The sequence below is a fragment of the Octopus bimaculoides genome, chromosome 4, assembly GCF_001194135.2.
Source record: "Octopus bimaculoides isolate UCB-OBI-ISO-001 chromosome 4, ASM119413v2, whole genome shotgun sequence".
NCBI lineage: Eukaryota > Metazoa > Mollusca > Cephalopoda > Octopoda > Octopodidae > Octopus > Octopus bimaculoides.
The window spans coordinates 133,675,072-133,697,647 of NC_068984.1; the positions used below are offsets into that span (position 1 = coordinate 133,675,072).

Sequence of the window (22,576 nt, forward strand, 5' to 3'; positions counted from 1 at the left end):
TACATTAATTCAACACACCACCAAAGTGGAACTCATAAATAAGTATCTGGTGGTCGTGTAGGTAATTAAGTATAAACCACGAAACCTTTGAATCCCTGTATGTTATCTTCAAACATTTCAGTTACGCTTAACGAGATAATCGTTACATATTCTAAAAGATATTGGTTTCTTCTTAACTTGACACATAAGCGTTACATTTTAGATATTGGGTGTTATGATAGTCATGCCTTCCGAAAATCTATCGAGGCATATGAGGAGAAACTTTGCAATTGAATAAAAACTTGAGCTGAACTTTTACATTTATAGCCTAATCTTCTCTACGGAATACCTTCCACGCAACAAAAAAAACTGGGGGTTTTTTTTTTAATATAATAAAATTTTACTGTTGATACTTCTTTTTAACTAATTTTTATAGTGAACAAAAATATTAACTCGAACTATTAAAATATAAATAAACTTTTGCAAAAGAGTCTCTAACTCTCGTCGATACGAGTGTGCATTCGGATCTTTTTTAAAACGGTGGCCACATTTTTCATTAACGAAACACTTTGAAACTTGGAACACTGGTACAATGTGTCATATAAAACATCTTTTTCTCTTAGTCTTCTTTAAAAAAAAAAGAAATCCAGAAGTTATTCCATGTTAAAGTTGTCGTATTTCTGTAATTTCAACCAATCACTGACGTCCATTCAGCCGATATACATTAAGTGCCGACTACATAAACAAACGATTCTGAAACAATTAACCCTAACCCTATGGTTAGGGTTAAAGCAAATTTAAAATGAAAAAAGCAAATAAAACGAAGGTATGGAGATTAAATACGCTTTACACCAAAGGAGTAAATATAAACAACTGACTACTTGTCAGTGATTGGTTGAAATTATCGAAATAAGACAATTTTTTACATGAAATAAATTCGAATACAAAAATATTTTTCTGTTCTATAACACAAAATAGATAAGTATACGAAGTTTGAAAGTCTTTCGGTACCAAAAACACTACGTAAAACATTAATGAAAAATGTGGCCCCCGTTTTAAAATAGATCCGGGCATTCTTCTAAATCTCGAATTCTCTCGTTATTCCTTATTTCTCTATCAACGGTTCATTCTGTTATTGTTGTTTGTCTCATGTAAGTTCTTATTAACTATTTATTCTTGGTTTCTGTTGTCTATATGTTTGTTATACCTTATCTGTCCATTCAATGTTTAATAGCAGTTATCTGAAGTAATTTAAAACGTGTTTACGAAACAAAATGCTCTCTTCACACCGCATTTCTTTACCACGTGCTTGTATATTAAACACCAGTTTACATACACACACACACACACACACATATATATATATATATATATATATAAAGCTGAGCCTCTTTGCTATCGTTCTATCTGCTAAAAATTACATATAGGTATATCGGCGGAGGTAAAGAATATGCACACCACCCGTTTTCGGCGTAACCCTAACCCTAAATGTCGAAAACGGGTGGTATGCGTTTTCGTCACCTTCGCCCACTTGGACAAAACAATAGATTTTTCCTCTTTGTTCAGAGAGGGAAGGGCAGTGATCATGTTCCTTTATATTTTTAAAGGTTCTCCGTGACTGGTAGGAAGAAATAAGGAAGTTATCTTAAAATGGGACTCCTGTCCCGAACCTTAAAACAGAGTGAACTCTACTAAAGGTACCCAAGTACCAGGTGGTGGTGGTGCTAGGCGTTGTATACTACCCAAAGGTTCAGAATGTAGAGACAGAACAACTAACAAAGCATCCCATCCTATGTTGTAACAATTCCGTCAATTTATTCTCATGGACTGGTTCTTTAGATAATGAGCTTTCTAATTATGGGCATTTAATGATGGATAACGAAGGGAAACAAACTAAAAAGAGTAAATCAATGTGAAAGAAAATCAACCGTTAACAAGCTGTGATGATTGAAAATCGTCAGTAAAGTAAAACTATTACATTATCAAACTGGCGGTCTTTGGCTTTTAAGTACATATAACTGAGGAATTGATAAGGAAAGAAAATCAATTCCGGAAAGTACAGAATTGGACTTGGGTATCCCGAGTAAGCGAAACGAATATGTAAATGCTTAAAAGTCGGTTATTAAATGTCATTATTGTGGAGGCGCAATGGCCCAGTGGTTAGGGCAGCGGACTCGCGGTTTCGATTCCCAGACCAGGCGTTGTGAGTGTTTATTGAGCGAAAACACCTAGAGATCCACGAGGCTCCGGCAGGGGATGGTGGCGAACCCTGCTGTACTCTTTCACCACAACTTTCTCTCACTCTTACTTCCTGTTTCTGTTGTGCCTGTAATTCAAAGGGTCGGCCTTGTCACGCTGAATATCCCTCGAGAACTACGTTAAGGATACACGTGTCTGTGGAGTGCTCAGCCACTTGCACGTTAATTTCACGAGCTGGCTGTTCCGTTGATCGGATCAACTGGAACCCTTGACGTCGTGAGCGACGGAGTGCCAACAACAACAAAATGTCATTATTATAAATTTCTTTTATTTGTGAACAGCCCAATTCTTTAAAGTTGTTATTAATGTGAAAAAAGAAACTGCTTCGATACTAGATATATCAGCATTAGGATGCTACTGAGAATATTGGTATTTTTTCTTTTCAAGTTACTCCTACTCCATCACACTTGTGATCAAAGCCCTTCCAGGTATGTCATCCCGACTTACAGAGCTTCCTTTTCAAGGCCAGGAAATATTTCACTCTGAACTCCAACAACTACTAACTCTACAAAACTCAAGTGAGATCCACAGTGGGTACCCCTGCACTTAGGATGGGGCTTTAGCTAAACATACAAACATTGAAATTGCTCAGCAACACCCTCTAACTTCTGGTCTGAAGACATGTCTGCTCTCTCTCTCTCTCTCTCTCTCTCTCTCTCTCTCTCTCTCTCTCAGCTGTGTGAGTGAGAATCTGCTTCCAAACCACATTTTTCAGGGTTCAGTCCCACTGGATAGCACCATCAGCAACTGTCTTCCACTATGACCCCAGGCCAGTCAAAGCCTTGTGTAGACAAAAAATTGAAAGACGCCCAACATATGTTTGTGTATATATATATATATGTATATATATATGTGTGTGTGTTTGTCTTCTTGTTTTGACATTGCATGAATTATAGTTGTAAATGATTGTCACTGTGATACAAGCAGTGTCATTTATTTCCAATATTCTGCAAGAACATGTCTGCCCATGAGGGAAATATTACCCTGCTTGGAAACAGGTGAGGATTGCTAGCAAGAAGGACATCTGGCCATAGAAAATATGCCTCAATAAACTCCATTTGACCTATGCAAACATGGAAAAGTGATCATTAGAACAATGATGATAATGACTACAATGGGATTAGCCCTTGGAGCTGGTGGGTTACATGCCACCCTTACTCAGACAATTCCTCTTGTCAATTAAATTCCAACCGCCACCTCAGACTCCATAGTAATCATTACCCTCCACTTTTTGTCCTTTTAATCCTAGAATGTCTGCCTTCTAGAATTTCACTTTTGCTTGTGTCTTTTCCTGCAGCTGTCAACTTGCAACTGTTCAAGAGGAATATTAACGGCTTCGATTTCACCAGTCTTCTGGAGTTTGTGAAAATAATAAGCACAGCTCCTTCCTCTAGACCAAACCATAAAAAAAAAAAAAACATGGATTCAACAAGGTAATTCTCTACACAATCACTAAATCTACTAAACATTTCCCTCAAACCATATTATAACATCTTTAAAAAAAAAAGAGGACATGTCCTAAATATTTTTAAAACAATGGATTGATCATAATTGCAATGCTTTTAATCAGGGTTGACTTTCGTCAACAATATGTTCTTCCATTTTTGAGAGTGGGGCATAATTTAAGAGGGATGTAATTGCTATTTTCATTGAAGGTCATGTTTTCACATACCAGGCTTTGACTCATACATAGAAGGCTGTAAATAGAGAAAATTTGGCTTAATCTTGGTGTCTTAGATCATGGTTATTAATTCTCCTGTGTGGTCAGTATGGGAGAACAATATTATGTCCATTTATCTTGTAAGAGTATTAAAATATGAAGAGAAGGTAAGCCCTTTTATAAATTAAAGCATTGAAAATTTTATTAATAGGGAGACAGGTTGATTGTCACAACTAACTAGCTTTGGTTGTTTTAAACTTGTAATGATTTTAAACTCAACAGTGAAAAGAGGGTACTGAATATTCTCGAATCTCATTATCTTCACATAGATCAAGTTATGTGCTTGATAGACAAAAACTTCATCACAATGAACAGTCTTCAGCTCATTCACATATTTTTCTTTGCCAATTTTACAGTTTTGACACCCAACAACACCTTGACATTCCCCTCTTGCTACCAATAATTTTTTTTTTGTTTTTACTGTACTAGACAACACACAGATTCTTTCCTTTGTCTTAATTTCAGCCTTTTAACTTAAATAACTAACTCGTCTCCTGCACTGAAAAGGCATTAGGTTAAACGTAAGTTGGTGTTCAGATCCTGATGTGTACATATCCTCATTTCTCTAGGCAAGACATTATATGATTCAGTCTAACTGAAGAACAAACACTCAGCTTTCTGGGGAGGTGCTATTATAGTCTAGCAACAGAGTAAATTGGGCTTTTATTTGCTTAATGTTGCAATATATCCAAATGAGTCACTGGTTTTGTGTATGCTTGACTTCATGACAAACAGCACTTAAGCTCTTTCTTTTGGGCAACAAAACAATTTTTGTGATCAAATAGATGAAAAATCATTTTGCCAATAAATACAAGTCATCATAAGTTTTGAATTAAAATCTTCCACCAAACCTTGGTCACAATTTATGTTCCTAACACTAGCTGAAGTTATTTTACTAAATTCTTTGTTATATTTAAAGTAATTGAAAGAAATACAGAGCATCTCAAAATGAATACAGTATCAAAAGCGTTAATGCCTGTTTTTTGTACTTGCATAGGTTGGGTGAGTTTTCCAGTACACTGTGTTGCCACTTAATCATTTGTCACCTCCTTCATGAGTTCAGTCTCCTGAGATTACCATTCATTGCCTTTTCCATGTTTTCCTTCATTTTCTGCAAGTTCTGTCCACTTGGAATTCTTGACATCTTTTTATTCAAATATCATCATCCATATGAATTACATGTCTGTATCATTGCAGTTTTCTCCTTAGCTCAGTGCATCTGATTCCAGTTTTTTCCCCCCAGTTGATTTAAGCTCTTTTGCACATGCATACTACTAACATAACACTTCCAGTGAAGCATATTCAACTAATTTTTTTCCATCTTCTCATCCTCTACTATTCAATGCTGTGTTTCACTACCATGCCCTATCACATCAAGTACACAAGCCCCATACAATCTGCCCCTCACTCAGAGATTTTCTTTGTTGGCAGTAGAGGTCATAGCTCCATTTCTTACTCTGGCTATGTCTTTGGTGCACCCACTTTCACAGCTGTTTAGATCACCTAGGTAGTTAACAGATGCTACCAACTATTTCTACAGATCCCTCTGAGCATAGGAAATATTTTATTTTATAGCTTTTTTTACTGCTAATTATTCCTGTAATTTCTCCTTCATACAATGTCCTCTATGAGCCTGCCTGTAATCTCACTGCATTTCCTACTCACTTTTAGTTCACATTAGCTACACTGTGTAACATTCCTACTTTTTTACTGTATATTGAGCTTGTTCCCTTCCCAGATGGCAATAATTTTATCTTCATTACTGTCAATGTAAACAATATCTTTGCTTAGTTTTAGATTTTGCTTCCAAATTCAAATTTTCTTCTATGATTCTATAATTCTTTCTGAAGGATATCTAGCCAAAGAAACCATATCCAAGTAAATATTGGAGCTTAGCACAGTCATCTGGTTTGCCAACTTCTTTTGAACTGTTCAACCCATGCCAGCATCCAAGATGGATCTTATGTGGTGATAGTGATGATGATTCAGCTACAAACACTGGGTCATCATATTAAAATAATCAGATGATATTACAGCTAACAAGAAAAGTACTGAATAGTGATTTGAGACAATCTTCAGTGAATGTAGTTTTTTTTCTTGTAGTTTTGCTTTCCATTTATTTGTATTATTTCTTTGTCTTACGTTAGTTTAAGAATGTAATGAGTATTTGCTAATTTGCTTACTATGATCATTTAATAAGTGATTATTGATTTGTCTTATTACAGAGATCAGTCAATGGAGCAACAAAATAAAGACAGTAACCAGGCAGCTGCAAGAAAAAGTGCCATGATTTATATATGTGGAGGTAAGTTAGTATTGAGATTACTCTTATTAATTCACATTGTTTCAAATTGATCATGCAATTATTTTGTAACTTTGAAATGATGATGATGTGATTATATTTTTAGAATAACATTAGAGGGTTGGTGTAAGTGGAATTTTGTCCGACTTCAGATTCTGAGTTCAAATTCTGTGAAAGTCAGCTTTGCCTTTCATATTTTCGGGGTTGATAAAATAAGTACCAGTTGAACTATGGGGTTGATGTAATCTACTTACCCCCTCCCTCAAAATTGCTGCCTTGTGCCAAAATTTGAAATCAGTATTGATTCTAAGTTTTGTTTCAAAGCCTTTTCTATAATTCAACAAAATGTTTCTTGTTTTACTTGTAGAATGCCATCAGGAAAATGAAATCAAAGCCAGAGATCCAATTCGTTGTCGAGAATGTGGTTACAGAATTATGTACAAGAAACGAACAACAAGAAGTATCCTTTTAAATTTGAGATGGGTCTGGATGGCTTACAGAATACCTGATTTTAGGTAACACTTGGTAATAACTAAAATCAAAACGTGTAGAGCATCACTTTGCAGTAATTGGGTATCTTTCTGGGCGAATATTTTTTTACTTTCTACTTGTTTCGGTTATTGGACTGTGGCCATACTGTTGACTCCAGTACTAATTTTAAATATCTAGTACTTATTGTATTGATCTCTTTTGCTGAAATGTTAGGTTATGAGGATGTGAACAAACCAACACCTGTTGTCAAGCAATAGTGAGCACAAATACCTCCACACCCGGATAAGACGGACGATGAGTCTTCTATAGTTTCTGTCTATCAAATTCATTCATAGCACTTGTGAGCCCAGGGTTTATAGTAGACACTTGATCAAGGTACTGTGCAGTGGTACTGAACCTGAAACCACGTAGCTGCAAAGCAAGCGTCTTAGCTACACAGCCATTCGTTCTTTCAGAAGTGAGCAGTGTCAGTAGCATTGTACTGTGTCAGAAACAAATGAAATGAAATTTTAAGGCAGCGAGCTGGCAGAAACGTTAGCACGCCGGACGAAATGCGGTATTTCGTCTGCCATTACGTTTTGAGTTCAAATTCTGCTGAGGTTGACTTTGCCTTTCATTCATTCAGGATCGATAAAATTAATTACTAGTTACGCACTGGGGTCGATGTAATCGACTTAATCCCTTTGTCTGTCCTTGTTAGTCCCCTCTAGGTTTAGCCCCTTGTGGGCAATAAACAAATGAAATGATACTTATTCATTTTCCTTCCAAGGTTACAAAGTTGAGCCTAATTAAACCAGTCTCTACATGTAACCTAGCAAAGAAAAAGATCACATAACTATCATTTTATTTATTCGACATGTTACAGTAGAACATGTAAGAGAAGAGTATAATTTGATGGCTTTGACATTAATATTTACTGTGGCTGTGTGATAAGTAGCTTGCTTACCAACCACATGGTTACGGGTTCAGTCCCACTGCATGGCACCTTTAGCAAGTGTCTTCTACTATAGCCTCGGGCCGACCAAAGCCTTGTGAGTGGATTTGGTAGACGGAAACTTAAAGAAGCCCGTCGTGTATATATATATATATATATATTTGTGTGTCTGTTTGTCCCCCCCAACATCACTTGACAACCGATGCTGGTGTGTTTACGTCCCCGTAACTTAGCAGTTCGGCAAAACAGACCGATAGAATAAGTACTAGGCTTCCAAAGAATAAGTCCTGGGGTCGATTTCCTCGACTAAAGGCGGTGCTCCAGCATGGCCGCAGTCAAATGACTGAAACAAGTAAAAGAGTACACCTCTGATCGTGAATGAAAAAAATCAAAAAAAAAAAATCGAGATTCAAAGGGACACAACCTAGTACTGTAATATATTTAGTGCTATGCTCAGCTGTTAGTTTAATGGTTGACCTTCAATATCAATACTAATTAGAATTTCTTTACTTTTAATGGATGTGTCTTTCACTTTTACCAGTTTTGCAGAAACAATTGATCCCGATTATTTCATTTGTTCTTTGCGATTTTGAGAAACCTGTGACTAAGATCACATTTTGAAGGTTTTTCACTGCACAATAAACTGATGTGTAAGTTTACAGAAAGTTTTAGGTCATCTGTCTTTTGCTAATTTCTTACTCAATCCAACTTAACCATTGATCGTAAAAGTTAGTTCTTGTCGACACATTTAATGCACTGAACCATAAAAAACAATAATTATGCAGAGATGGAAAACATATTTGACTTCATTAATGAAACCTAGTCTAAGTACAAGTTGAATGTCATTTGTTCCTTCTCGAGCCATGCCTGGCTCATAAGGGCCGGTTTTATTGGTGTGTAAGTTCCCCACCTGGACTGGTGCCTGTCCATCGCAGGTGAGCTGCTAGTTGCAGGAGGAAAGAGTGAGAAAGTTGTGGCAAAAGAATCAGCAGAAGTTCGCCATTACCTTCTGCCGGAGCCACATGGAACTTAGATATTTCACTCATAAACATCTGCCTGGTTTGAGATTCGAACCTGCAATCCCTTGACCGTGAGTTTGCTGCTCTAACCAATAGGCCATGTACCTCCACACAAGTTGATTGCTATTGTATATCAGGTAAAAAATCAGCTTTTTAAATGATTTCCAAAGTTATGAACCTTAACCCTGTTCAGTGATTGTGTTTGATGCTCGGTAACCAGAGAAGGATTCTTTTGCAGCTTCATTTGTAAATAGCCTTGAATAAAGCCATGTATATATAATTTTCATTTACTCAGTTTTGTTATTCATTTTTGTTGGAAACTTCTTAAATAAGATCAATCGACGATGGTTCCATATCTGTTATTTCAAGCAAACGGTCTAACATTTAGGACAACACATTTTTATTTTTTTTAACCTGTCTAATTTCTAGTGTCAGCTGCAATCTCAGGTCAGGTAAAATTTTCCCCCATCACTCCTGAAGATTTTATTTAATGTAATTTATGCACCCCTAAAGTTTATTTTAATTCTTGTGAGAAAAATGCATAAATTACATGGGTTTTTAGGGTATATCACATTGGAGAAAAACAAGGCACCATGTTCATATAGATTCATCATTTATTTACCAAATTGGAAGTTGTGAGAATTATAAAGTAATTCACAGCAAAAATAGGTTTTCTGTTCTTTAAACCTCTTTGATGTTTAAGATGGACTTATATTCACAAGATAGACCAGCTTTCTGTAATAAAGATAAAAAAAGTTTCAATGAATAATGAAAAATATTAAATGTTTAACCCTTTTACAATATTTCTATTGAAATATACTTTGTTGCGATTAATTTTGAAAAGTGTAATTCTGAGGTTTTAATTGAGATCACTTTGTATCATAGAACCAAGAACAACCTCATCTGGGTTAGTGTCAAAAGCGTTGACTAATTTGTACACATTTTTCACATGAATAAATCAACTTTTTGTGCGGCAATAAATTTTTAAAATAACAGAAAAAAACAGGTTCTAGAGTTTGAGATACAAAAGTATTGCAGAAAACTGGTGGTTTTAACTTCTGGATCTTTATTTATGCAATGAAATTTCAGCTTAGAGGAAATTTTAGATTATAATACAGTTGGTTAATTTGGGACAAAGTGTTTCATAGCAGAAAGACTCAACCTGAAGACTATGTAACATTTAATGATTTCATGTTTAGCATAAGAATAAACTCGCTCAGTTTTAACTTTTCTTCAATGAGAGCCAGTGGCATTTACTGACAGCAGGCAACTGTCTGCACACGGCACCATCAGACGCAAATTACCACATCATTGCAAGTTAGCATCAGGTTTAAACACAACACAGGCATCAATGTAATCGGTATCTCATCAGTTGTCATGGTTACAATAAACAGGCTTGCTTTTGGTGAGAAAAAGTAAGAGAAAAATAAAACCATATGGATCATTTGCTACTAAACAATTATCATTACTTCTACTGAATATAGTTATGGTGGGCAGTGTAAGTCATAACATCCTATGTGACATGAATTCACCGGCCAGCACATTTATCACTCAGTCTTATGCCACCAGAATTGAACCACTCATATTTATATTCAAAGGAAGATATGAACTCTAATCTAGAGAAAGAAACTTTAATCCCTTCACCATTTATTCACATTTTGTAATGTCCACCATTAAAATTGATCTGAATATTGCTGAATTTTTGCAATTTAGTTTGGATATTATCTTTTCATCAAAACTTCTATGCATACTTGACTATGTTGTTTCTGAAGGGACAAAATTAGTTTACCTGCAAATCTTACTAAAAAAAAAGGTCAGGAGAAAACCTTTTTTTATTTTATGATGTCCATGTCGCTAATTGCAATTAATTTATTACTAAGACCCATCAAGCTGAGCAAATTCACAGTTGTGGCAGATACCAGAGTCACGCAGATTTAACATTGTGGCAGATACCAGAGTGGTTAGCGTTCCAATTTTCAAAATAATCTAACCTCAAGTAAATACACTATAGGCATTTAAATAAACAAACCTATTTCTTTTTTAGTTATTTTCAACTCAATCATTACAGGACTGAGGTTTTGACTTGGAAGATTTTCAACAAGATGGTAATAGTAAATAAACCTGCTCAGTTTTAACTTATCTTCAATGAGAGCCAGAGGCATTTACTGACAGCAGGCAGCTGTCTGCACACTGCACCATCAGACGCAAATTACCACATCATTGCAAGTTTGATCACCTTCAAACACTACATAGATAATGTGTTATGTAAATGTAATTAAACGGTAAGCTATTGTAGTAATGATATTATGTAAACTACAATGACAGCAAAACTTTGTCTACACTCAAGCTTAATCCTTCTTTTGCTGGTTACTATTATGGTAAATAAAGATTATGCAAATTTGTTTATTCCCTTGCACCACATAAAACTAGAGTTTAGTAAAGTATCATGATAATTTTGTTTGCTTTCCATGCTGGTATGGGTTGAACAACTTTTAGAGATTGTGTTATACAGCCAGAAGCCTTTGTAATAAACTTCTTACAACGTACATCAGGCTAAACTCTAAATTATTAAAATACAAGAATAAACTTTCCATATTACATAAATTTAAAAAATTAATTTTTCAGTTTAAATTAGATTATGCAAATAGTTTCAAATGGTTAAATTTGGGATGAGATGGCTGGTATTGAAAGGTTACTCTGAAAATTACATAACATTTATGCTTAAGTAGACACATTTATATAAACTCGCTCAGTTTTAACTTTTCTTCAATGAGAGCCAGTGGCATTTACTGACAGCAGGCAACTGTCTGCACACTGCACCATCAGACGCAAATTACCACATCATTGCAAGTTAGCATCAGGTTTAAACACAACACAGGCATCAATGTAATCGGTATCTCATCAGTTGTCATGGTTACAATAAACAGGCTTGCTTTTGGTGAGAAAAAGTAAGAGAAAAATAAAACCATATGGATCATTTGCTACTAAACAATTATCATTACTTCTACTGAATATAGTTATGGTGGGCAGTGTAAGTCATAACATCCTATGTGACATGAATTCACCGGCCAGCACATTTATCACTCAGTCTTATGCCACCAGAATTGAACCACTCATATTTATATTCAAAGGAAGATAGGAACTCTAATCTAGAGAAAGAAACTTTAATCCCTTCACCAACCTTTTTTTTATTTTATGATGTCCATGCCACTAATTGCAATTAATTTATTACTAAGACCCATCAAGCTGAGCAAAATCACAGCTGTGGCAGATACCAGAGTCACGCAAATTGGCACCTGTGCCGGTGTCATGCAAATGGCACCCATTACACTCTCAGAGTGGTTGATGTTCCAATTTTCAAAATAATCTAACCTCAAGTAAACACACTATAGGTATTTAAATAAACAAACCTATTTCTTTTTTAGTTATTTTCAGCTCAATCATTACAGGACTGAGGTTTTGACTTGGAAGATTTTCAACAAGATGGTAATAGTAAATAAACTTGCTCAGTTTTAACTTATCTTCAATGAGAGCCAGAGGCATTTACTGACAGCAGGCAGCTGTCTGCACACTGCACCATCAGACGCAAATTACCACATCATTGCAAGTTTGATTATCTTCATACAACGTGTATCATATTAATGTAATTAAAACAAAGCAACAGTAGAACAAAGCTGTCAGAGTAACAATATTAACTCCGACTTTATGATGTATTGCAACATAGCTATCAGCAAAATCTCACTATGGATAACAAAAACTCACTCCATTTGCTATTGTTAACAATACCCATCCATAAGTAAATTGTATTAAAAAATCAAACAGTTATTGGATTGAGTTACAAGAAACACCTAACTTCAGATCAAATAACTGTCATCACTGAAAAACCAAAAGTGAGTACAGTTTGGCCACCAGATTACTCAAGACATTAACATTTTCATGAAACAATGATGCTCTACTGCAATAGTTAATAATGATGATATATATATATAGCTGTAAAAGGACTTCCTCAGTTTTCTTACTGATTCCTATACATTGCATCCTTTTCCTCATGAATTGCTATTTCTATCAGAATTATAACTGATCCTCTCCATGAAATCTTATAACAACATTTCATAGACGGGATATTATATTATATTTCAATGTTAAATCAACTTGCTCAGTTCCAATGTTCTTCAATGAGAGCCAGTGGCATTGTTGACAATAGGCAGTTGTCTGCACACTGCACCATCAGACGCAAATTACAGCATCACTGCAAGTTAATGCTCAAAGAAAAACAAAAAAAAACCTTTGTGTTTTCCATATCCAAGACTAATTCAATGAGATACCAAATGTCCAACTTAATTACTTTATATGAAAATTCCAAAAATAACTTGGTAGAAATTGATTTGATAATTAATAGAACCATAATTCAAGTTACTTTTCTGGCTATTTCTGTTGGATGTTCAAGCTAGTATAGATAATATTTTGTGTTGTTTTACAAGATGAATTTCCAACTGCATGCCATTACCAGTTAAACTCAGAAGTTTGTAGCATGCAAGAGTTACAATACAGCAAAATTTTTAACATTACTTGTCACCAATCCTGTACCTTAACTTAATAGCATGAATTCTCATTTACTACACAGTGGGGTATTTACTATACAGGGCAGGGGGGCTCCGAAAGGGGTCTCAGGGAGTAGCACCCCTACCTTCCTGAGCTAGTTTTCCACCACATTTCTTAAAATGATCTACCTCGGTTGCAATGGCATTGAGGTAGATCTGGCCACCCCTGTTAACGGGGACAAAACCCGGATTTAAAAAACTAAAACAGGGACAAAACCCAGATTTAAAACCTCGTAAAACATTAGATGATGATGAAATGCCTTTTCATTATACACCACAAATGTTCAAAATTATTGCATTGGAATGCACTCCTGGCAACTCTCATGGCTTGACTAGTGCTTTGTGAGAATTTAAAAAGTGCAGCTCCCAAAATTACTGCAGAGCTTAATGACCACCTCGAGAACCCAGTTTCCACAAAAACTGTTTGCCGGGAGCTGCACAAAGCCAGATTTCACAGGAGGACTGCAATCAGAAAACCACTACTTACAAAAACAAATGTTGCAAAGCATTTAGAGTGGAGTCAAAACCTACAGAATTGGTCCTTAGAGCAGCAGAAGAATGTTATTTTCTCGGACAAGTAATCCTTTACCTTCATTTTATCTGATCAAATTCATTTTATGTTTGTGAAACTGTTTCCGGAGGGAAACGCAATCTTTCAGGATGATAATGCACCAATTCACACAGCTGAAGTTGTTACTGAATGGCACGAGGAACATTCTATGAAAACAATTCAAACTTTGTACGAGTCCATACCTCGTAGAATTTAAGCTGTAATTACTGCTAAAGGTGGTCCTAGCCCATATTAAAATAAATTTGTTTGAAATTTTAAAGTGTTTCCATTATTTTGTCCAAACCCTGTGTGTGTGTGTACCTCCTTGCCTTGACATTACATAATGTTGTAAATGAATGCCTTTCCTTTCCAATATTCTGTTAGAATGTCTTCCAATGGGGAAATATTACCTTGCTTGGAAACAGAAAACCATAGAAAACCTGCTTCAATAATCTCTCTCCAGCCCAGGCAAGCAAGGGAAAGTAGACATTAAAATGGCAATAATTCTGATAGCTATCATTCTCCTTAGATCACAGTCAATACTATCGTTATTTATATTGATGTCTCCTTGTCTTTCTACCAATAAATAGACCTCCAGTAAATTCTACCCATATCCACACTAAACATACCAACCTACCATTTGCTCCTTCACTATTATACACTTTCCAACCTGAATCTCTCAGTTAACTCACTGAGAAGACCTAAGAGGTACTGTAGATAATTTTTTCTACTTAATATTAAATTATCATACAAAATAGCACCTAAAATTACAGAATCCTTAAACAAAATTTAATGAATTCTTCGCTTCAATTAACTTGCTCAGTTTAAAACTTCTTCAATGAGAGCCAGTGACATTAATTGACAGCAGGCAACTGTCTGCACACTGCACCATCAGACGCAAATTACAGCATCATTGCAAGTTAGCTCAACACTATAGTACAAAAATATCACTAAACAGAGAGGAAAAAATTATCGTTCATGAAATGACAGGAATATGTTGTAAACTTCGCCTTAATAGAATATTACTAGTGGTAAATACGTCCACAACAAAATACTTTCTTACATCTTGTATTCATAGCATATACCAAGCAAATAAAATCAAAAATCTTTTAATTATTCCCAACCAGCATCAATATGGCATTGAAGAGTAAGTTCTCAAATAAACATTGAATAATATGACACCAGAATAGCGAGTATTCATGTTATATACATTATCTGGAAAAAGTATAACACATGCATGAAATATTACTTGCCCACGTTTTGTTTCTATATATTTTCTGCAGAAATCGATTATAATCTTCTTTGAGATTTATTCAAAAGCAAATGACTATTCATTTTTGTTTCTAACTGAAAATGCAGGCATGACTCACTTTGCAACTACATGGCTTCAAGTTCAGTCCCATTGCATGTCTTTCTCCTTCTATAACTCTGGGCCAAACAATACCTTTTGAGTTTATTTGCATGTTTGGGCACATGCACCATTGAGTTTGTGTAACCTCCACCACTGCTCAACAGCTGGTGTTGGTTTGTTTATGCTCTTATAATTTAGTGATTTCAACAAGAGACCAATAGAATAAGTACCAGAGTTTAAAGGAAAAAGGAAAACTGAATTTTTGCCAAAATATAATGGGTATTTAGTACTAATGGCTAAAAAGACATTACATTATATATCAACTTTATATCCCACTATACTTTTAGCTTTTTTTTTGTCAAGTTATGTTCCAAGTACTACTGTAATATATTGTTATATTTGTTTTACAAAATCACTATAAACTTTTAAGAGACAGAGTGCGTTTTTAATTAGAAATATTGTAGCAAAAAAGGATCAACGAAAAGAACTTACCATATTCTGTATACAAGCAGGCTAAAGCCTTCTTATGTTTTGCTAAACGCAATTAAATGGCGGTTCACCACCATCATTATATTTTGCAGCAATGACAGTTCTGATATCTTTCATGGTAGTCTAAAAATTACAAAAATGTCATTTTGTCAGTAATATATTCAGTGCCTTAAATGAGAAAAATAAAATATTGTAAAGGTTATTACATTTTCTGATTACAATTCAAAATGGAAATATTGGATTCTTAGAATCAATAACACTGTATAAGCCATTTATTGTGATCATTTTAGGATAGAGCCTTTTAGATAACATTAAGGAGATGATATAACAATATTCTGTGCATGTCTTAGAGCCACTAATTTCCAATAACTAAATGATAATGATGATTTAGTAACACTGAACAAGATTATCATCAGCTGCTGTCAATTCATTTGAAGTGTGGCATAGCATTTTTACTTATTTCACTTTACATGGTTCAAACTTTAGCAGAAATAGTACAATAGATTCAATACATTATAGCACTTAGATTTGTACTTCAGGATATCATCATCATCATTTAACATCTGCCTTCCATGCTGGTATGGGTTGAAAGTTTCTACAGGATCCATGAATTGGAGAACTACATCAAACTCCACTATCTGCTTTGAAATGGTTTCTATGGCTGGATGCCCCTCCAAATGACAACAGTTTTACTGAGTGTATTGGGTGCTTTTTCTTGTGGTGCCAGCACTAGTGAGATGGCCATATAACTAGCAAGATTAAAAAGACCCCCTCAACTGAACGAGAGCATAACTGGTGCTCTGACAGCAACAACATTGAGGGTTCCAGTTGATCCAATCAATGTTAACAGCTTGTTCATGAAATTAACATGCAAGTGGCTAAGCACTCCACAAACAGGCACACCCTCAACATAGTTCCCAAGGAGATTCAGTATGGTACAAACTGTGACAAGGCTGGCCCTTTGAAATAAAGGTAATACTCATTTTTGCTGGTTGAGTGAACTGGAACAATATGGAACAAAATGTCTTGCTTAAAGTCACAATGCACTGCCAAGAATTGCACTTTGTGACATTACAATCATGAGCCAATACTCTAACCACTAAGCCATGTGCCTTCACTGGGTCGTCATTTAACTTCCGCTTTCCATGCTAGCATGGGTTGGACGATTTGACTGAGGACTGGTGAACCAGATGGCTACACCAGGCTCCAATTTGATTTGGCAGAGTTTCTACAGCTGGATGCCCTTCCTAATGCCAACCACTCAGAGTGTAGTGGGTACTTTTACGTGCTACTGGCACAAAGACCAGTCAGTATAGTAAAAAGAGAGGCAGCATAATGCTAGATGTTGAGTGATTGAAGTAGGATATAGGGGTGGGAAATGGTTTCCTGCTGTAAAGGAGAGACATAGCTACCCCACATAATATAAAGGTGGGTGGAAGTAATTAGGGAGAAACTGGAAAGAGTAATAAAGATGGTGACACCAAGCTATAAGAAGGTAAATAGAAGAGAAAGTAGAAGTGGATCAGGAATGGTAGGTAGGTAGAGTTTGCAAGAGCATGGGATAATTGTAAGAAAAGGTAGTGAATTGTAAACAAGGACAATAGTAAAAGAGTTGGAGGGGAAGGGGGTAAGAAGCAGGAGTGGAGGTGACGACGGCGGCGGGGGGGGGCAGAGATCTGTAGTTATGCCATTTACTGTACTTGAGAAGACATGTCAAGCTAAGTGAAATTGTAGTCATGACCAATGCCAGTGACATGTGGAGTGGTTGGCATTAGGAAGGGCATCCAGCCATAGAAACCAAGCCAAATCAGACTGGAGCTCTGTGCAGCTCTCTGGCCTATCCATCCCAGTCAGCCCATCTAACCCATGCCAGCTTGGAAAATGGATTGCTAAATGATGATGATGATGATGATATATATATATATATATCATCATCGTTTAACGTCCGCTTTCCATGCTGGCATGGGTTCGACGATTTTCACTGAGGACTGCTGAACCAGATGGCTACACCAGGCTACAATCTGATTTGGCAGAGTTTCTACAGCTGGATGCCTTTCCTAACGCCAACCACTCCGAGAGTGTAGTGGGTGCTTTTACATGCCACCATATATATATATATATATATATTGTGCAAATGTACATTTGTGTAAAATCAACTTGCTTGAACAGAATGTTTGTAAAATTGACCAATAACCCTAAACACCTCAAAGCAGATTATGTACATTTTCTCAATAATAAATGGAATACAAATTACCTTAAAATCAGGATATGGAATCCACTTCAGAGCAAGCAATCTCTTACGATCAGCCTTAGAAACTGATGACAAGTATTTGGTAATTGGTTTGCATGTCTTGCAGGGGCCAAATAAGCGGTTTAGTTCTAAACGGATATCTCCTTCACCAACATACAGCGTTATCCATGTTTTACTAAATTTATACCAGCGAAGTACTATATAAACACCTTCCATGGATGTTGGTCGTGCATCGTACCTCTGAAATGTTGCATTATACAAACTGTCTACGAATGCTTCTGTTTTCTGTAAGAAGAGAACATTTCAAAATTTACGTTTCACAAAAGATGAAACAGATTTTTAGCTAAGATCCAAAAGCTACATCTAAAAGAACATAATACAAAGAAAAAAAAAATCTAGTCAGCACAATCCTGAAATAGCTTCTGCAATATCTGGTTTAACAGATGAACAGTAGAAGTTAATAGTTAACAAACATGCTGAAAAATGGAGTGCTTTTTCTTAGACAAGGGATTTCATCAGCTTATTTGCAATACTTACACTGTCTAATGGAGCTTTTGTTTTGTTTACTTGAGCAGGCGTGATAGTGGCCCCACCAGCTGGCCTAGAAATAACAATAAAATATTAGCATCAGACAAGACTTGGAGAAAAAAGTAGTGGATGCATTTAAATAGACTGGTCAAATTAAGAAGAATTTACCCTGACTACTTTCAATACTATTTCACTTTTCTAGAAAGAGCAATATTTCCTTAATAACATTTCCTCATTGATCATAATCATTTAACGTGTTTTCCATGCTGGCATGGGTTGGACGGTTTAACCAGATCCAAAGAGCAGGAGGATTGTGTCAAGTTCCAAAGGCTGCATTGGCATAGTTTCTGTGGCTGGATGCCTTTTCTAAAGTCAACTACTTTAACATTAATTTTTAAAAAAAAGAAAAAATGCATCGGCCTAGAATTTGAGAAAAAAAAAATTATTATTAACTTGTAAGCAAGAAAATTCCACAATATTTTCTCGAAGGCATGTTCCTTTAAATGCACACACACATCAAGTGGCAAAAGTAAAGAAAAATTCACTTAGGCTAGATAAAGTTACCAACTGGAAGATTGTTTGGCAATATGGAAATTAGATGTGTTGACTTTCGTTTTTTTAAAGATGTCAGTATTAAAAGTTACTGGTACTAATTTATGTTTACATAAGATTAAATTCCAAGTGCATAAAATTTTGCATTTCAAATTTATTAGAAACTGTGCTAAGGGCGAACTTGAAAGGTTTAAGATTATTCCAACAAAGTATCTTATTTGCCGCAACAAGAAAGCCCGAAGTTCTGACAAGTAATCGGTTTTACTAAGACTGAAACTTGCCATCAAATTACCTAAAAAGAATAATTGTATGTAAAAAGTGAACAGATAATGAAACGACGTCAGAACTGGAATAAAAGCTCTAACTCCGAGAGGTAGAATTTCATACAGAGCTAGCAAGAGATGGATCGTAAGATTGCCATATATATATATATATATAAAAACTTCTTACAATCTTTTTAATCTTATGAGGAGTTAAATGAATTGGATTTGAGGATAGAAGATAGCTTATTAAGTTAAAGCACAAAACCGGTCATTGTAATACGGTCTCGATCGTTTAGTGAGTATTCACCAAAGTTTTATCAATACTTTCATACGGGAAAACTATCATATATCTACTAACGTCATCATCTCTTACGAGACTTAGCTGTCTGTTCAAATGAGTAAAGATATATTATAAAGAAAGAAATACATTAATAACTTTTAAAAAATCCAAAGTGTCTGGTAATATTGACACGTGACAATTTCTTAGAACTTAAAATACATTTTCTCAGAGCAGCTATTTATAATACCTTCTTAGAAGCTCTTCAATTTGAGAGAAGGGAACAATCGGTTATACTGAACCTAATACTTTGGACCATTCTTCTTGAATAGTACCCTATATTTCATCGATCCGAAAGGATGAAAGTTGATCTAGGAGGGATTTGAACTCAGAACGTAATGGTGCAAGAATAAATATTTCTTTATAAATTAATAATTATAAGAAATAGAAAAAAAAAGCTTAACAGAATAAATTTGAAGAATGATGTTAGTTTGAGAATTAAATTCAGTAACGAAGATGATCTCTCTCCTAGTTAACTAATTATTTAAATAGGACTCTGGGTGATATATGGAGAAATGAAGAAAGAAACTGACGAAAAAGGGAGGGAGAGGATACGAGGAGACATGTGCTGCTTTAGGTTATGTGGCCACCATGTTGTAAAATAAAGTACAAAAATTACATGATTTTCAACCAACTTACGGTTTGTAAGCTTGCTTATTCTTTTTGCGTGCCATAGTCATTTATCAATATCACAAGAGTTGGTCTGCTTTTAAAAGGTAGAGCGACAAAAAATAGACAAAGTTTGTGGAACTCTCAGAGAACAGGTCAGGTGTAGATGGAGAGCCACGCTTGAAAAGGAAGGAGGAGATAATTGCAACGTTCAACTACGCCTGCGTCATTATACTATGGAATGAAAGAATAGTCAGAATTGCAGAAGTATGGATGGACAGATATTTGGGATTAATTCTCAGCTAATCACGAAATGCAATCTCTAAGTTTTTACTGATTGGAACAGGACTTTATTAAATCTCGAGAAAACCATTGTCGACAAATCACATGAAATATATATATATGTAAAAGAAGTAGGAATTTAAGCGTATTCCTCTACTATCTTTGTTTCCTCATAACTATCACAGAAATGGATATTAGTGGTAGGGAATGAGTGGCACAATTGTGTAGCTATGCCAATTTAAGTATGGATGCTAGTACGACAAATAATTCTAGTTCTTTTCTTGGCGATCATGTTGGTTTCACTCCCGCAAGTTTTGATTTTCCTTAGGTTTTGCAGTTGAACGATTATAATAATAATGGTTCCAAATTTTGGCTCGGGACCAGAAGTTTTTGAGAGGAGGGAAATCGATTACATCGACCCTAGTTCTTGACATGGACTTCTTATTTTACCGACACCGAAAGGATGAAACGCAAAGTCGACCTCGGCGGAATTTGAACTCAGGACGTAAAGACGGATTAAATACCGCTAAACAATTTTGCCCGGCGTGCTAACCATTTTGCCCGCAGCTCGCTTAACAAATTCGTTTTTCGTTTATCGCACAATTTTTGTTTTTGTACATCACTTATTCTTTTGCTTTCCGCTCAATCATAGTAGCCAGAGCCTATATGTAACCGCCCGACGTACTAGAAATAATAACCAAGTCTCCTTCATGAATCAGCAAAAATCAAATCGCTTCCAAACAAATATACTTTTTCCTTAAGCATTTGTATGTAAGAAAGATGGAAATAAATAGATTAACGAAATGAAATAACTTTTAAAGATTTTAAAAATTATGTTATAGACCGAAAGTTAAAAAAACAGGAGACGGTGAATATAAAACATGTTTTGTTAAAACATTTATTTGATATATAGAGCCATTTAGAAAGTACGAAATTTACTTTAAAAAAGGTTGTGACAGAGGATATAAAGCAGTAATAATTTAGTTCCCAAACCGGTTGAATGTGTGGTTTACAAGCTCGTTTTGCAACCATGTGGGTTTGGGTTCAGTCCCACTGCGCGACACATTGAGCAAGTATTTCCTACTATAGTCCCGGGCCGACCAATATGCAGACGGGAACTGTAAGGAAGCCCGTCGCTAGTATGTGTATACACATTTGTGTGTTTGTATTTGTCTCCTATCACGGCCTGACAACCAGTGTTGGTTTGTTTGCGCCCCCGTAATTCAAGGGTTCGGCAGAAAGAGACCAATAGAACAAGTACCAGGCATTAAAAAAATAAGTCATTGGGGGCGATTTATTCTACTAAACCCTTTACGGTGGTATCCTAGTATGACAACAGTCCAATGAGTGAAACATCTAAAAGATAGAAAATAAGTTTTTCCTTGCATCTCAGCAGAATTAATTTAGGTCAATAATCATACCAATGTCTTTTAATTCCTTGCTGATATTTGATCATTTCCAGGAACAATTTTAGATCCTGTGATGGACCAGCGTCATCCCATCCAGGAAATATATATGCCAAAGAAACGGGGAAATCAGCCCTAAGGTCCTTATGGAGTAATGTGGACTAACCATAACCTTTTTTGTTTTTATAATTGACATTAATTTCCACCTTATTCGGTCCTTTTCTAGGACAACCTGTGATGAGGCAGCACCTGAATACCACAAATTGGATAGTCCAAGAATTTTGAGTTCTAGATGTGGTCTTCCGCAAAACTACAGCTTTGTGTATTGAATTCTTCTCTGCTACAGATCTTCCTTCACCTTATGCATTTCTTATGCTAAAGCAACAAATAAATTAATTAGTAAATATGTATCTTTTCCTCAATTTAAAATTCAAATTTTAGATGAACCCAGAAATAGTACAGATCAAGAATTTTTCCACCCTTTTAAATGTTATACATGAGCCAGCAATTCATCATTGAGCCATGTTGTAGACTTTATACATCACTTCCTATGTGTCATTTCTTGAAGTTTGCTCACCTTTTGAGTATTGCGTTTCAGATCCACACCACAAACATTTGCACTGTCTGAACTTTTTTAGATGTAATTGTAAGG

The 22,576-nt window shown here is 35.6% G+C and overlaps 1 protein-coding gene, 1 long non-coding RNA gene and 5 other non-coding genes across 7 annotated transcripts; 1 reads left to right on the top strand and 6 right to left on the bottom strand.

Annotated features, from left to right (window-relative positions):
- Positions 1–1,373: 1,373 nt before the first annotated feature.
- LOC106880153 (uncharacterized) lies at positions 1,374–3,670 on the top strand. The gene is made up of 2 exons (XR_008264011.1): positions 1,374–2,666; positions 3,536–3,670. It is a non-coding gene; the product is annotated as an uncharacterized LOC106880153 (long non-coding RNA).
- A 5,631-nt stretch (positions 3,671–9,301) lies between these two features.
- On the bottom strand, positions 9,302–20,435 carry LOC106880171 (uncharacterized). The gene is made up of 5 exons (XM_014930016.2): positions 20,267–20,435; positions 18,485–18,548; positions 17,951–18,232; positions 15,700–15,819; positions 9,302–9,440 (listed from the first exon to the last, which is right to left on the bottom strand). Exons 1-4 carry the CDS (start codon positions 20,305–20,307, stop codon positions 15,742–15,744), a joined length of 465 nt encoding a protein of 154 aa, XP_014785502.1. The 5' UTR covers positions 20,308–20,435; the 3' UTR covers positions 9,302–9,440; positions 15,700–15,741.
- On the bottom strand, positions 9,919–10,021 carry LOC128247732 (small nucleolar RNA SNORD16). Its single transcript, XR_008264094.1, has one exon. It is a non-coding gene; the product is annotated as a small nucleolar RNA SNORD16 (small nucleolar RNA).
- On the bottom strand, positions 10,828–10,930 carry LOC128247730 (small nucleolar RNA SNORD16). The gene has a single exon (XR_008264092.1). It is a non-coding gene; the product is annotated as a small nucleolar RNA SNORD16 (small nucleolar RNA).
- On the bottom strand, positions 11,452–11,554 carry LOC128247729 (small nucleolar RNA SNORD16). The gene has a single exon (XR_008264091.1). It is a non-coding gene; the product is annotated as a small nucleolar RNA SNORD16 (small nucleolar RNA).
- LOC128247731 (small nucleolar RNA SNORD16) lies at positions 12,209–12,311 on the bottom strand. The gene has a single exon (XR_008264093.1). It is a non-coding gene; the product is annotated as a small nucleolar RNA SNORD16 (small nucleolar RNA).
- Positions 14,673–14,774, bottom strand: LOC128247733 (small nucleolar RNA SNORD16). Its single transcript, XR_008264095.1, has one exon. It is a non-coding gene; the product is annotated as a small nucleolar RNA SNORD16 (small nucleolar RNA).
- Positions 20,436–22,576: the final 2,141 nt, after the last annotated feature.